Source organism: Gigantopelta aegis, chromosome 6 (genome assembly GCF_016097555.1).
Source record: "Gigantopelta aegis isolate Gae_Host chromosome 6, Gae_host_genome, whole genome shotgun sequence".
Classification (NCBI taxonomy): Eukaryota; Metazoa; Mollusca; class Gastropoda; order Neomphalida; family Peltospiridae; genus Gigantopelta; species Gigantopelta aegis.
This window is the reverse complement of record NC_054704.1, coordinates 93,145,350-93,159,845: the sequence shown is the minus strand read 5'-3', so window position 1 is coordinate 93,159,845 and position 14,496 is coordinate 93,145,350. Positions and strand designations below refer to the sequence as shown.

General features: G+C 36.9%; 2 protein-coding genes across 3 annotated transcripts in view; both read left to right on the top strand.

The window, feature by feature from the left end:
* Positions 1 to 6,283, top strand: part of LOC121376292 (mutS protein homolog 5-like) — a 34,071-nt gene extending 27,788 nt beyond the window's left edge. For both annotated transcript variants that reach the window (XM_041504127.1, XM_041504128.1), the window contains exons 26-28: positions 235 to 372; positions 814 to 887; positions 5,928 to 6,283. In XM_041504127.1, coding sequence (XP_041360061.1) covers positions 235 to 372; positions 814 to 887; positions 5,928 to 6,033 — 318 coding nt within the window. In that variant the 3' untranslated portion in view covers positions 6,034 to 6,283. The remainder of the gene's footprint in view (positions 1 to 234; positions 373 to 813; positions 888 to 5,927) is intronic.
* A 1,916-nt stretch (positions 6,284 to 8,199) lies between these two features.
* LOC121374944 (hippocampus abundant transcript 1 protein-like) overlaps positions 8,200 to 14,496 on the top strand; it is a 38,138-nt gene continuing 31,841 nt past the window's right edge. The window contains exon 1 of the mRNA XM_041502089.1: positions 8,200 to 8,347. Within this exon, the coding sequence (XP_041358023.1) occupies positions 8,273 to 8,347 (75 nt within the window). The 5' untranslated portion in view covers positions 8,200 to 8,272. The remainder of the gene's footprint in view (positions 8,348 to 14,496) is intronic.

Below are 14,496 nucleotides of genomic sequence, written 5' to 3'. Positions count from 1 at the left end.
TTTTTTGTAAATAATTTCAGTTTGGTTTGACGTAAGAAGAAAAGTAAAGTATTTTGGAAGTAATAAAAAAAATACTATTTTTGTGGGTGATTTAGAAATCAATCGGTTCAAAATAAATAACTTATAGTAAATTCCATAGTATAAAAAAAGATGTTCCATGTGGGACGGACTATAGTGGTAATCTCTATTTCTCCTAACATGATCGTACTGACAGTGTATATTTGTTTTTAACAGACGATGGACTGCATGCACAATGGTGAGGAGCTGGTTTTCCTGTACCAGCTGGTCGAAGGTCACACTGCGTCCAGCTACGCCTTACATGTCGCCACACAAGCCGGTCTTCCTCAGACCATTATTCAGCGAAGCAGTGAGGTCTGTGCTTTTCATTGTATTTACAAACCTGCCAGCTATATAACTTTAGTAGCAATGTAAGAAACTTAAAAAATATATACATGTACCATCAATAATTTAGTTATATCCAAAAATATAATCCTGGCATATTAATTCCATTTATTTGTTCAGAGGGGAAGTTTGCTCATTAAAACCTTAAAATGTTCATGCTTGTTTACACTTATATTTTCAGAAAAAGAAAATTTAAAAAGTTTAAATAGCCCTATTGTGTTTTTCGATTTGTGGACGTGGTTTTACTGGCACAAACTTCCAGTTTTATTGGCTCTGCTAACGGATTGCCAATAACACTACCCTGAAATTGTAGTAGAGATCTAATCAGACTTGTTGCGTTCACATGTGTTGAATTAGAATGTCCTGTGATTTTGTTACAGCAATTGTCTCATTAATCTGTTTTGCCTGCAGGTGTCTGAGCTGTTACAGCACAGTAAACCAGTTCACAGAGTAGATTCAGCTAGTGCAGACACCCAGTACAAACGGTAAGTGTATTTCAGACACCCAATACAAACGGTAAGTGTATTTCAGACACCCAGTACAAATGAAAAGTGTACTATTAGACACCCAGTACAAACGGTAAGTGTACTTCAGACACCCAGTACAAATGAAAAGTGTATTTCAGACACCCAGTACAAACAGTAAGTGTATTTAAGACACCCAGTACAAACGGTAAGTGTATTTCAGACACCCAGTCCAAACAGTAAGTGTATTTCAGACACCCAATACAAATGGTAAGTGTATTTCAGACACCCAGTACAAATGGTAAGTGTATTTCAGACACCCAGTCCAAACAGTAAGTGTATTTCAGACACCCAATATAAACGGTAAGTGTATTTCAGACATCCAGTACAAACGGTAAGTGTATTTCAGACACCCAGTCCAAACAGTAAGTGTATTTCAGACAACCACTACAAACGGTAAGTGTATTTCAGATGCCCAGTACAAATGGTAAGTGTTTCAGACACCCAGTACAAACGGTAAGTGTATTTCAGACACCCAGTACAAACAGTTATTGTATTTCAGACACCCAGTACAAACGGTAGGTGTATTTCTGATATACAGTACAAACGGTAGGTGTATTTCAGACACTCAGTACAAACAGTAAGTGGATTTCAGACACCCAGTACAAACGTTAAGTGGATTTCAGACACCCAGTACAAATGGTAAGTGCATTTCAGACACCCAGTACAAGCGGTAAGTGCATTTCAGACACCCAGTACAAACGTTAAGTGGATTTCAGACACCCAGTACAAATGGTAAGTGCATTTCAGACACCCAGTACAAGCGGTAAGTGCATTTCAGACACCCAGTACAAACGGTAAGTGTATTTCAGACACCCAGTACAAACGGTAAGTGTATTTCAGACACCCAGTACAAACGGTGGGTGTATTTCACACATGCAGTACAAACGGTAAGTGTATTTCAGACACCCAGTACAAACGGTAAGTGTATTTCAGACACCCAGTACAAACAGTTATTGTATTTCAGATGCCCAGTACAAATGGTAAGTGTATTTCAGACAATCACTACAAAGGTTAAGTGTATTTCAAACACCTACTACAAACGGTAAATGTATTTCAGACACCCAGTACAAAAGGTAAGTGTATTTCAGACACCCAGTACAAACGGTAGGTGTATTTCTGATATCCAGTACAAACGGTAAGTGCATTTCAAACACCCAGTACAAACGGTAGGTGTATTTCAGACACCCAGTACAAATGGTAGGTGTATTTCAGACACCCAGTACAAACGGTAAATGTATTTCAGACATCCAGTACAAACAGTTATTGTATTTCAGATGCCCAGTACAAATGGTAAGTGTATTTCAGACACTCACTACAAAGGTTAAGTGTATTTCAGACACCTACTACAAACGGTAAATGTATTTCAGACACCCAGTACAAAAGGTAAGTGTATTTCAGACACCCAGTACAAACGGTAGGTGTATTTCTGATATCCAGTACAAACGGTAGGTGTATTTCAGACACCCAGTACAAACGGTAAGTGGATTTCAGACACCCAGTACAAACGGTAAGTGGATTTCAGACACCCAGTACAAACGGTAAGTGGATTTCAGACACCCAGTACAAACGGTAAGTGCATTTCAGACACCCAGTACAAACGGTAGGTGTATTTCTGATATACAGTACAAACGGTAGGTGTATTTCAGACACTCAGTACAAACAGTAAGTGGATTTCAGACACCCAGTACAAACGTTAAGTGGATTTCAGACACCCAGTACAAATGGTAAGTGCATTTCAGACACCCAGTACAAGCGGTAAGTGCATTTCAGACACCCAGTACAAACGTTAAGTGGATTTCAGACACCCAGTACAAATGGTAAGTGCATTTCAGACACCCAGTACAAGCGGTAAGTGCATTTCAGACACCCAGTACAAACGGTAAGTGTATTTCAGACACCCAGTACAAACGGTAAGTGTATTTCAGACACCCAGTACAAACGGTGGGTGTATTTCACACATGCAGTACAAACGGTAAGTGTATTTCAGACACCCAGTACAAACGGTAAGTGTATTTCAGACACCCAGTACAAACAGTTATTGTATTTCAGATGCCCAGTACAAATGGTAAGTGTATTTCAGACAATCACTACAAAGGTTAAGTGTATTTCAAACACCTACTACAAACGGTAAATGTATTTCAGACACCCAGTACAAAAGGTAAGTGTATTTCAGACACCCAGTACAAACGGTAGGTGTATTTCTGATATCCAGTACAAACGGTAAGTGCATTTCAAACACCCAGTACAAACGGTAGGTGTATTTCAGACACCCAGTACAAATGGTAGGTGTATTTCAGACACCCAGTACAAACGGTAAATGTATTTCAGACATCCAGTACAAACAGTTATTGTATTTCAGATGCCCAGTACAAATGGTAAGTGTATTTCAGACACTCACTACAAAGGTTAAGTGTATTTCAGACACCTACTACAAACGGTAAATGTATTTCAGACACCCAGTACAAAAGGTAAGTGTATTTCAGACACCCAGTACAAACGGTAGGTGTATTTCTGATATCCAGTACAAACGGTAGGTGTATTTCAGACACCCAGTACAAACGGTAAGTGGATTTCAGACACCCAGTACAAACGGTAAGTGGATTTCAGACACCCAGTACAAACGGTAAGTGGATTTCAGACACCCAGTACAAACGGTAAGTGCATTTCAGACACCCAGTACAAACGGTAGGTGTATTTCAGACACCCAGTACAAATGGTAGGTGTATTTCAGACACCCAGTACAAACGGTAAATGTATTTCAGACATCCAGTACAAACAGTTATTGTATTTCAGATGCCCAGTACAAATGGTAAGTGTATTTCAGACACTCACTACAAAGGTTAAGTGTATTTCAGACACCTACTACAAACGGTAAATGTATTTCAGACACCCAGTACAAAAGGTAAGTGTATTTCAGACACCCAGTACAAACGGTAGGTGTATTTCTGATATCCAGTACAAACGGTAGGTGTATTTCAGACACCCAGTACAAACGGTAAGTGGATTTCAGACACCCAGTACAAACGGTAAGTGGATTTCAGACACCCAGTACAAACGGTAGGTGTATTTCAGACACCCAGTACAAACGGTAGGTGTATTTCTGATATCCAGTACAAACGGTAGGTGTATTTCAGACACTCAGTACAAACGGTAAGTGGATTTCAGACACCCAGTACAAACGGTAAGTGGATTTCAGACACCCAGTACAAACGGTAAGTGCATTTCAGACACCCAGTACAAACGGTAGGTGTATTTCAGACACCCAGTACAAATGGTAGGTGTATTTCAGACACCCAGTACAAACGGTAAATGTATTTCAGACATCCAGTACAAACAGTTATTGTATTTCAGATGCCCAGTACAAATGGTAAGTGTATTTCAGACACTCACTACAAAGGTTAAGTGTATTTCAGACACCTACTACAAACGGTAAATGTATTTCAGACACCCAGTACAAAAGGTAAGTGTATTTCAGACACCCAGTACAAACAGTAGGTGTATTTCTGATATCCAGTAGAAACGGTAGGTGTATTTCAGACACCCAGTACAAACGGTAAGTGGATTTCAGACACCCAGTACAAACAGTAAGTGGATTTCAGACACCCAGTACAAACGGTAAGTGGATTTCAAACACCCAGTACAAACGGTAGGTGTATTTCAGACACCCAGTACAAACGGTAGGTGTATTTCAGACACCCAGTACAAATGGTAGGTGTATTTCAGACACCCAGTACAAACGGTAAATGTATTTCAGACATCCAGTACAAACAGTTATTGTATTTCAGATGCCCAGTACAAATGGTAAGTGTATTTCAGACACTCACTACAAAGGTTAAGTGTATTTCAGACACCTACTACAAACGGTAAATGTATTTCAGACACCCAGTACAAAAGGTAAGTGTATTTCAGACACCCAGTACAAACAGTAGGTGTATTTCTGATATCCAGTAGAAACGGTAGGTGTATTTCAGACACCCAGTACAAACGGTAAGTGGATTTCAGACACCCAGTACAAACAGTAAGTGGATTTCAGACACCCAGTACAAACGGTAAGTGGATTTCAAACACCCAGTACAAACGGTAGGTGTATTTCAGACACCCAGTACAAACGGTAGGTGTATTTCAGACACCCAGTACAAACGGTAAATGTATTTCTGACATCCAGTACAAACGGTAGGTGTATTTCAGACACTCAGTACAAACAGTAAGTGGATTTCAGACACCCAGTACAAACGGTAAATGGATTTCAGACACCCAGTACAAATGGTAAGTGCATTTCAGACACCCAGTACAAACGGTAAGTGCATTTCAGACACCCAGTACAAACGGTACGTGTATTTCAGACACCCAGTACAAACGGTAGGTGTATTTATGACACCCAGTACAAACAGTAGGTGTATTTCAGACACCCAGTACAAACGGTAAGTGTATTTCAGACATCCAGTACAAACGGTAAGTGTATTTCACACATGCAGTACAAACAGTAAGTGTATTTCACACACACACACAGTACAAACGATAAGTGTATTTCAGACACCCAGTACAAACGGTAAGTGTATTTCAGACACGCAGTACAAACGGTAAGTGTATTTCAGACACCCAGTACAAACGGTAAGTGTATTTTCAGACACCCAGTACAAACAGCAAGTGTATTTCAGACACCCAGTACAAACTGTAAATGTATTTCAGACACCCAGTACAAACGGTAGGTGTATTTCAGACACCCAGTACAAACGGTGGGTGTATTTCAGACACCCAGTACAAACGATAGGTGTATTTCAGACACCCAGTACAAATGGTAGGTGTATTTCAGACACCCAGTACAAACGGTAGGTGTATTTTTGGGAACCCTGTACAAACTATGTGTAAAATTAAGTGATTTTCTTTTTATCAAAATGGCTATGACACCTATGAATATTTTTGAATTTAATCAGTTGTTATTAGTGTCATTATTATTATATGTAAATAATATACTGGAGGTGTGTTTTCTTTTTGCAGATGTAAAATGATAGTTGATCGGTTTCTACAACTTGACATTAAAAATGATGATTTGATCTCTTTTCTTCAAGACTTTGTGCTCCCAACCAGCAAAGGCCAAAACTGACTGACGCAATAACTAGAGATTGTGGAACATAAACAATTTGTTTATTTATTTATTTATTTATTTATATGACTACCTGTTTCTAAAACAGTTGTTGTCTTAATACTTCTTAAATGTATTATTTACTCATTCAGTAAACTATGAATAATGATAGTCTACAAAATAACTAATCTGTAATTTGACATACCGTTTTGTGCAAATGTTCTTGTTGGGAATAATATTGTATAATGTTGATAATAAAGAGTGGTTTTAGTTCATTTGTCCTTTTTCCTTTTAGTTAATTTTATTATACTTCAGTGAGTTAATATATATATATATTAGGATAATAAATAAGTTACCAGTTTGTGAAATAATTTTCACTTGCCATGAACTGTAGTGATTGAGAAATGAAAATTATCTCGTAAAGGACATATATTTAATAATAACTGGTACTTGGTTTTGTTATTTCTTTTCAACATCACCTGTCCTCAACAAATGCATATTCCCCAAAGGATAGTAGTCTGGTTCGAACATTAACCTCAAGTTTTCTCCATTTCTATTTAGTACAACGGCTATATTTTTGTACAGAATTTAAAAATAACAACAGGCATAAATGCAAACTTTTTAAACTGTGTAATGCCATGTTGTGTGTTTACCAAATTGTGATGGGTCATATTTAGTACTGACAAGGTCATTGGTTTGTAACTTCCAAATTGTCCAGTTATATTGTACATTACGCCAATGCACAATCATTTATCTGTGAGAAATATCATTTTCCCAGTATGAGTGCCTGTGGGGTAAAAATATCAGCAAAACGGACGGTGACTCTTCATCTATTTTTCTGTTCACCTATCACTGTATCAGTCCAGCTTATAGTCTGTTTGCGTGAAAAGGGAACATGATTCTATATACATTTAGTCTCGGTGTATTGCATTATTGATTACTTCAATAGCAATGCAGCTAAGGCTATTCTAGCATTTTGTCTTCACTCCTGTATTAAAAATGAGATTAATCTATATAATTTGATGGCAATTTGTTAAACCTTTTCATTTAACTTTATTCATTATATGCCAATTCATTGGTTCTCTTTCATGCAAACAGACTATATGTACACAGTATTTGTTAAGAAACTTTTTTTATTCATTATAGAGTTCTATGCCAGTTCATTGGTTCCCTTTTCACGCAAACAGACTATATGTACACAGTATTTGTTTGCCTTTTGCAAAGTACAGTATGATATACCAGTTGCTCATGGTAAGAGTGTTCCCCAGAAATAAGACCAATATCTTTCTTTAGGACCCATTGTACTGCTCCATATTTTAATAGTACCTCAGGATTTAATACTGGGGTAAGGGTGGGAACACCCATACTGGTTCATGACAACCCCCCTCCCAGCTATGTCCATGCCATGACTGGTATATATTGACAATCGCAGACTGAGGAGGTATGTTTCTTAATGCAAATGGAAAGAACACTGAGATTAAATATATCTGATGACCTAGATGCTAAAACCACAGTCTCCACAATATTTATCCCTGTAGCTTTGCAGTTAATATGAAACATGGAAGTTTAATTTGTCAGTATTACAATATATATATATAATTCATTAAGATAAGTGACCCCAAATTGAAACTTGTACAGAAAACAAAATGCCGCTGAAAATTCAAAACACTGCAGCAATCTCCACAACATTGCCGAGAGCCATGATCCATTGCCAGGGTTGCAATAATAATGATAATTTATTTCTTTGCTTTTAATGCACTACCACAGATAGGATAGCATATACCATGGCATTTTAATTGATATGTACATCGTATCACTCATGAGCCATTGGTCAATGGCCGGTGCATTGGGCTCTTCAACAGCTGAGTAACACTAGAAGGAAAGTTAGGTGGATTTGGCTAGTCGGGCGCAGGCTTTAGCATGCTTTGTATTTTTGTCTTGGAAGCCTTGCTAAGTGAGATCCGCAATGGTAGAATTTACACTACACAAACTAATCAACTGAATTAATTATTCTGTTACAAACAAACAAAACAAAAATATATATATATATATATATAGATTAGCACATAGATAATATGTAACATGTCAATGCATTTATTTTGTTTAGCGAGATAAATTATTTTAAAATTCCCCACCCCAAAATATATTTTTTTGCTGCGTGGCTACTCCCACCACGAAGGTCAAGGCTGAAACCAGGTGCGATTGACGAATGTACAGTGATTGGAGATAATGACTTAAAAGAACAATATACGCCCAGATAATGCTCGGAAAGAAGCGAAAACGAATTGTTGGTAGTATACTATGGTCAAAGAAGAGTCATCACAAAGAATTATCGGTATGGAGTTTATAATATTTGTAAATGTGTCCGTGTTTCGCCATCAACTGTCATTGCCATGATTGTGTCATTCGACTTGTGACCGTCAATCAATTGAATCGTCAACGTTGCCATGTTTTACAACAGTAGATAGGCCTATTAGGTTATCGTTATTGTAAAGATATCATGGCCATATGTTACCTTGTCACTGACAACAAAATATGAATTACCATTAAACATAGAATCAAAATCCAACAACAAGGACAGCTTCTGGCAAGGGAACATTGGTGATTGGGGTGGGAGGGCTTTTATTGTCCCACCCGAAAAGAGTTCCTTATTTTTCACATCTAACCGATTTAAAAACTATTTGTTATGGTTAGGGTAGTGTTAAGGATAGTTATATATAATACCTTTTAAAACATTTTGTTCTATACAACCAAAATAATGTTTATATTTCGTAATCCAGTATCCCTACATTTTTCCTATTAACAAATTTTGTTTTGTATGTTTTGGATATTCTTTGTAAAATTTCCATTACAAGTGTTCTTAAATTGGTGCTTTTGGATAAAACTTAGCACAGAAGACAGTATATGGAATTATGGAAAAACATTTGATTTAATCCTTACATGCAGATGTTTGGTTCATTCTGTCACAACACACCTCTATAAGCTTTATAAGTATTACAATGCAGGATTTTTTGTTGATCCACGGCATGATCAACTGGCTTCAGTCCCGATCGGATGGTTTGGAGTTCGAATCCAGACCTAAGCACTACATCGTTTGTCATGCTTAATAATAATGCACTATTCAGTTGACAATGCTAATTCAATACCATAAGGTAGGAAAAATATATGGAACTCTTTCTCATATTTGGAGTACCATTAAACTTAAGCACTGGATGTCCTGAAATCTATGCAACTTAATAATTTTTAGTTGTTACTAAATGATAAATAATTTTTAGTTGTTACTAAATGATAACCCCTATCAGAGACAAATACTGAAAATCAGGAAAATAATGTGTTATGACAGTGGTACATCTACGTGCACTAAAATGTGTATTTTCATTACAGCTTCTGGCAAATGCAACTTTTAAAAATAACGCTGCAAACAAGAAATGCTGAGTTATTTTCACTGAATTAGTATCAATTAAACAACTTAGCAGTCAGAGTGGTGGAGGCTAGCCATTTGTGTTTGTAATAATTTCCTCCATCGCTTATAGTATGCAAAGCACCACAAAAATAATATGGTGTAGAGGTAACTTAGTAAATATACATACTGAAAACAACCACAACAATTTTTAGTTTTCTTGTCCATTAAATGATTACTTTCTAATTATATAAATGGTACTGTCATTCTAACAGATGCACACTTGTGTTGGCGTTTTTTTTGTTTTATGGTCTTTTTTTTAATTTTCATTTTCATTTTCGTGGTGACATGCATCAAGTAATTATTACGTTGATAATCGGTTGCATGTTTTACATTAATACAGGCATTTAAATAATCAATGTGTCTGATGATAACCCATGTTACCACAAAATATCTAGGGTACCACGCATATTTCCATTAATATTATTGTTACAAAATACCTTCACTAATTAATACTTTGTTATTTATTAACACAATTGTTCTTATGTTTTCAAATTTTTTGATATGAGTCTTGACTATTATTATGAGGTGATCATCTGGTAATAAACTGAACAACTGTTGTCGACTTGTTTCAATCCAAAATACAATTGGCATATTTTATTTTAATTTGGTGAATAAATTTCATGTAATAGATTAATAGTTATTTTATTATAAAATAACTGGGTGTTTGCAATTTTTAAAGTTTAAATAGATGATTTGATGAAATTTTCTTCTCACCCAGCCCTAGCCTTGCTGCTCACATTAATTTCATGATTTACAGTAAAACATTTTTTTTGAGAATCATCTTGCTCAATCTCCTCCTGCAGTTTAGAATACTTAGGAGAACAATTAACACCATTAACCGGCCTCAGTGGTGTTGTGGTTAAGCCATTTGACATAAGGCTGGTAGGTTCAGGGTTCGCATCCTGGTACCGGCTCCCACCCAGAGTGAGGTTTAACGACTCAATGGGTAGGTGTAAGACCACTACACCCTCTTCTCTCTCACTAAAAACTAACTCACTGTCTTGGACAGACAGCCCAGATAGCCGTCATGCTTGAACCTTAATTAAATATAAGCACTAAAATAAGTTGAAATAAAAAATAACACCATTGGCTCTACTCATGTTTAGAGGATATACTGTATGTATCCAGTAAATTACAGTAGTTACCTTTAAATTAATATGCCAGTTGTGGGTAAAAAAATAGGTTTATTCACTGAGGAAAGTTCATCCTGTAGACAAACAACACCTGCTCTATATTACACGGTCTCTATTCCTTCAGGTATACTGTGGATATGTCGTTTGGTCACTGGAAGGTCAGCCATGCCAAGCTTGATTTACCTCTAGATATAAGTATAATAAAGTTAACCCATTTTGTAAATCTTGTACAGGGCTCAAAATAGTGGCCTGCGAAAAGTAGTCCCATTTTTTAGGCCTAGCAAGTAATACCAAAATTCACCTGCTGAAATTACCCCCAAAATTGCAGGTCATTTTTCAAGTGACAGATGTATGTACAATCATCTCATCTTCTAGTTAGCTGAGGCAAAGCTTGTTATTCTGTTATATTTTAATTTTGTTAATGCTCTAGCATATATCTCAATGATCCTAATTTTCCAAACACTATCTTAAGCCCTCCACTCAACCTGTGCTCTTCTATTTCCAACAGATCATATTTCTGGTGGACTGCTTAACCTGCCCCCCAACCTCAACAAACCAGCATGGCGTATTAATCAAAAATACTATTATACTTCCTATTTCAAGCCCTGTTGTGATATACACAGGTATACAGTTGAATCACGTTGGCTAGAACCCCGTTGGTGTTCGAGAAAGTGTTTGACCCATCAGGTAGTTCGATCCAACCATTCAGTTAACATCGTGTGAGTGTAACTTGGGACTTTGTTTTCGGTTCGAGCGTTGCAGTGTATACAACCCTTCCGAGTTTGACACAACAAGATTCTACTGACGTAACTATGGTAGTACTATATATAATAAAAAAAAAGAGAGACATTTTTTAAAACACTGCTTTTTACAACAGATCTTCTAGAAATATTAGTAAAGGGACAATGAGTTTTGTTTTTTGAGGTGTAGTGGATGTTTATATACATGCAGAATGTACAGAGAAAAATACTCCATGATATGCAGTCAAGTGGGATAGAAAAAGTACAACTTCAAGTATAAAAATGTCCACCACCAAGAGTACTTTTTCTATTATGACCACATATGATGGAGACGTCTGTTGGAGGATAAAAACACATCTACATGTATATGATCGATATATTCTGTTGTACCTGTACCTGTGGAAATGGAATTCTTTTGCAAAGTGGAATTCTTTTGCAAAGCCATTGAAATTAATGGATACATTTTTATAATTTTTAGATAATTGCCGGTAAGAAAACAGCTGTTAAATTTTTTTCAAAGTACATGAAATACAGTTTCCAATTTCAAAACATTTCAAACCTTTAACCACCTAGAAGTGGTATGTAAATGGTCTGTTTTGTACCCTCAAATTACTTTCTGGCAGAAAGCCTGAAAGCTTGCTTAGACCAAATGTCAAAATTATAATATCTAATAGTGTATGAGGGAAAACGAGGCCACGGTCACCAAGAAGAATTCTTGCATAATAACGTGTCATTTTAAGTAATTAACACAGAAATAGTTCATTTCTGAAAATTAAATTTAAAAAATACAAAACCGTATCTTTATGTAGATGTACATTGTAATTATAAGGCCTACGAATAATCTAAAAGATTAAAAACATGTTTGTATTCTTAATCACTACATGTAATTGATAATGGTAGAAATGGGATTAAGTTTCATTTATCATTAAATCCAGAACAAAATACTTGGCCTGTACATTTGCAATGTGATATCATAGATGGTCATATGAACATTGTTTTGGAAGTATGTAGCTGTTTATTCTTATACAGTGTGCTGAGATGTTAATAAGCAATTCCTTTCTATTCACCATCTACGTACACTTGAATTGTCATTGTCATGTAAATAGTATTAGTCCCCTACTGTTCCAACAGGACGGGACTGAAGGTTTTGTCTCCATCCGTCTATCCGACATATCGTTTTCCAGATGTGTTTTTGGCAATGCTTCGAGTTGTTGAGCTGAACTTTTATACTGTTACAATGCTTAAATATAATGACATGATATTTTGTGTATAGCTTTATCAGATCGAGTTTGACTTTTATGGTGATTTATCCTCTTTTTTATTTTTTTTACAGAGTTATGTCCCATGAACTTAGGAGATATGAAAATTTGTTGGAACTGATATGGGCCATTCCTTTAGCAGTACTCTTAGAAGAATGCTTGTGATTTAAAATTCCTCTTTTTTTTCTCTTCTTTAATCATGATACATGGTTCTACATACATGTATACAGTGAAACCTCTCAAAAGTAGACCCTCAGTAAACTGGAATTCGCTCAAAATAAGATGTTTTTTAGTCTCTTTTTCATTATTAATACAGCACAGAACCTCTCTAAGCCAGATGCCCCTTAAAACAAGACATTACTGGGTCCCATGTGTGCGCGGTTTATACGGGTATCACTATATTTTCATTTTGATGATGTCTGTTGTCTCTGATTAATCTACAGGGGGCGGGATGTAGCCCAGTGGTAAAGCATTCGCGCGATCGGTCTGGGATCGATCCTCATCGGTGGGCCCATTGGGCTGTTTCTCGTTCCAGCCAGTGCACAACGACTGGCATATCAAAGACTGTGGTATGTACTACCCTGTCTGTGAGATGGTGCATATAAAAGATCCCTTACTGCTAATCGAAAAGAGTAGCCCATGAAGTGGTGACAGCGGGTTTCCTCTGTCAATATCTGTGTGGTCCTTAACCTTGTCTGACGCCATATAACCGTAAATAAAATGTGTTGAATGCATCGTCAAATAAAACATTTCCTTCCTTCCTGATTATTCTACAGAGATCTACAGGTATCACACAATTGTCTTGGCCTCCTTCCACCAGACTTCCTCACTGCTCGGTTAATGAAGCCAGCTTTCCTCACAGCACTAATTATTGAAGCCAGCCTTCCACACAGCACTAATTAATGATCATTGGTTGTAGGGGATCGCAAAATGTTACAATTAAATTCTTTTTATGTATTCAGCGACCTCCAAAAATCATGAAGTGGTCAGACTTAAAGCCCACAGCATAATGCTCTCGGCTTTTAGAATATATAGAATGTGTGGCATATAGATGACTGGAGGCATAATGTCTGTGATATTCATTAAACAATGATAAAATAATAATAAATTAAAATTATTTATTTTTTGTTTTTGTTTTGTGTAACGACAACACCAGAGTACATTGATTAATTAATCATCGACTATTGGATGTTAAACTTTTGGTATTTCTGACTCGTAGTCATGAGAGGAGATCTGCAATACATTATAGCTCAGAAGGGTTGTCTACCAGTGACCTACTTTACATACTGGCTACATGTATTTATCTTTAATAATGAGGCGAGACATAGCCCAGTGGTAAAGTGCTTGCTTGATGCACAGTCGGTATGGGATCGATTCCCGTCAGTAGGCCCATTAGGCTATTTCTTGTTCCATCCAGGGCACCACGATTGGTATATCAAAGTTTGTTTTATTTAACGACGCCACTAGAGCACATTGATTTTTTTATCTTATCATCGGCTATTGGACGTCAAACATATGGTCATTTTGACACTGTTTTGAAGAGGAAACCTGCTGTCGCCACATGCTACTCTTTTTTCGACAGGCAGCAAGGGATCTTTTATTTGCGCTTCCCACAGGCAGGATAGCACAAACCATGGCCTTTGTTGAACCAGTTATGGATCGCTGGTTGGTGCAAGTGGTTTACACCTACCCATTGAGCCTTGCGGAGCACTCACTCAGGGTTTGGAGTCGGTATCTGGATTAAAAATCCCATGCCTCGACTGGGATCCGAACCCAGTACCTACCAGCCTGTAGACCGATGGCCTGCCACGACGCCACCGAGGCTGGTTTGGTATATCAAAGGCTCTGGTATGTACTGTCCTGTCTGTGGAATGATGCATATAAAAGAT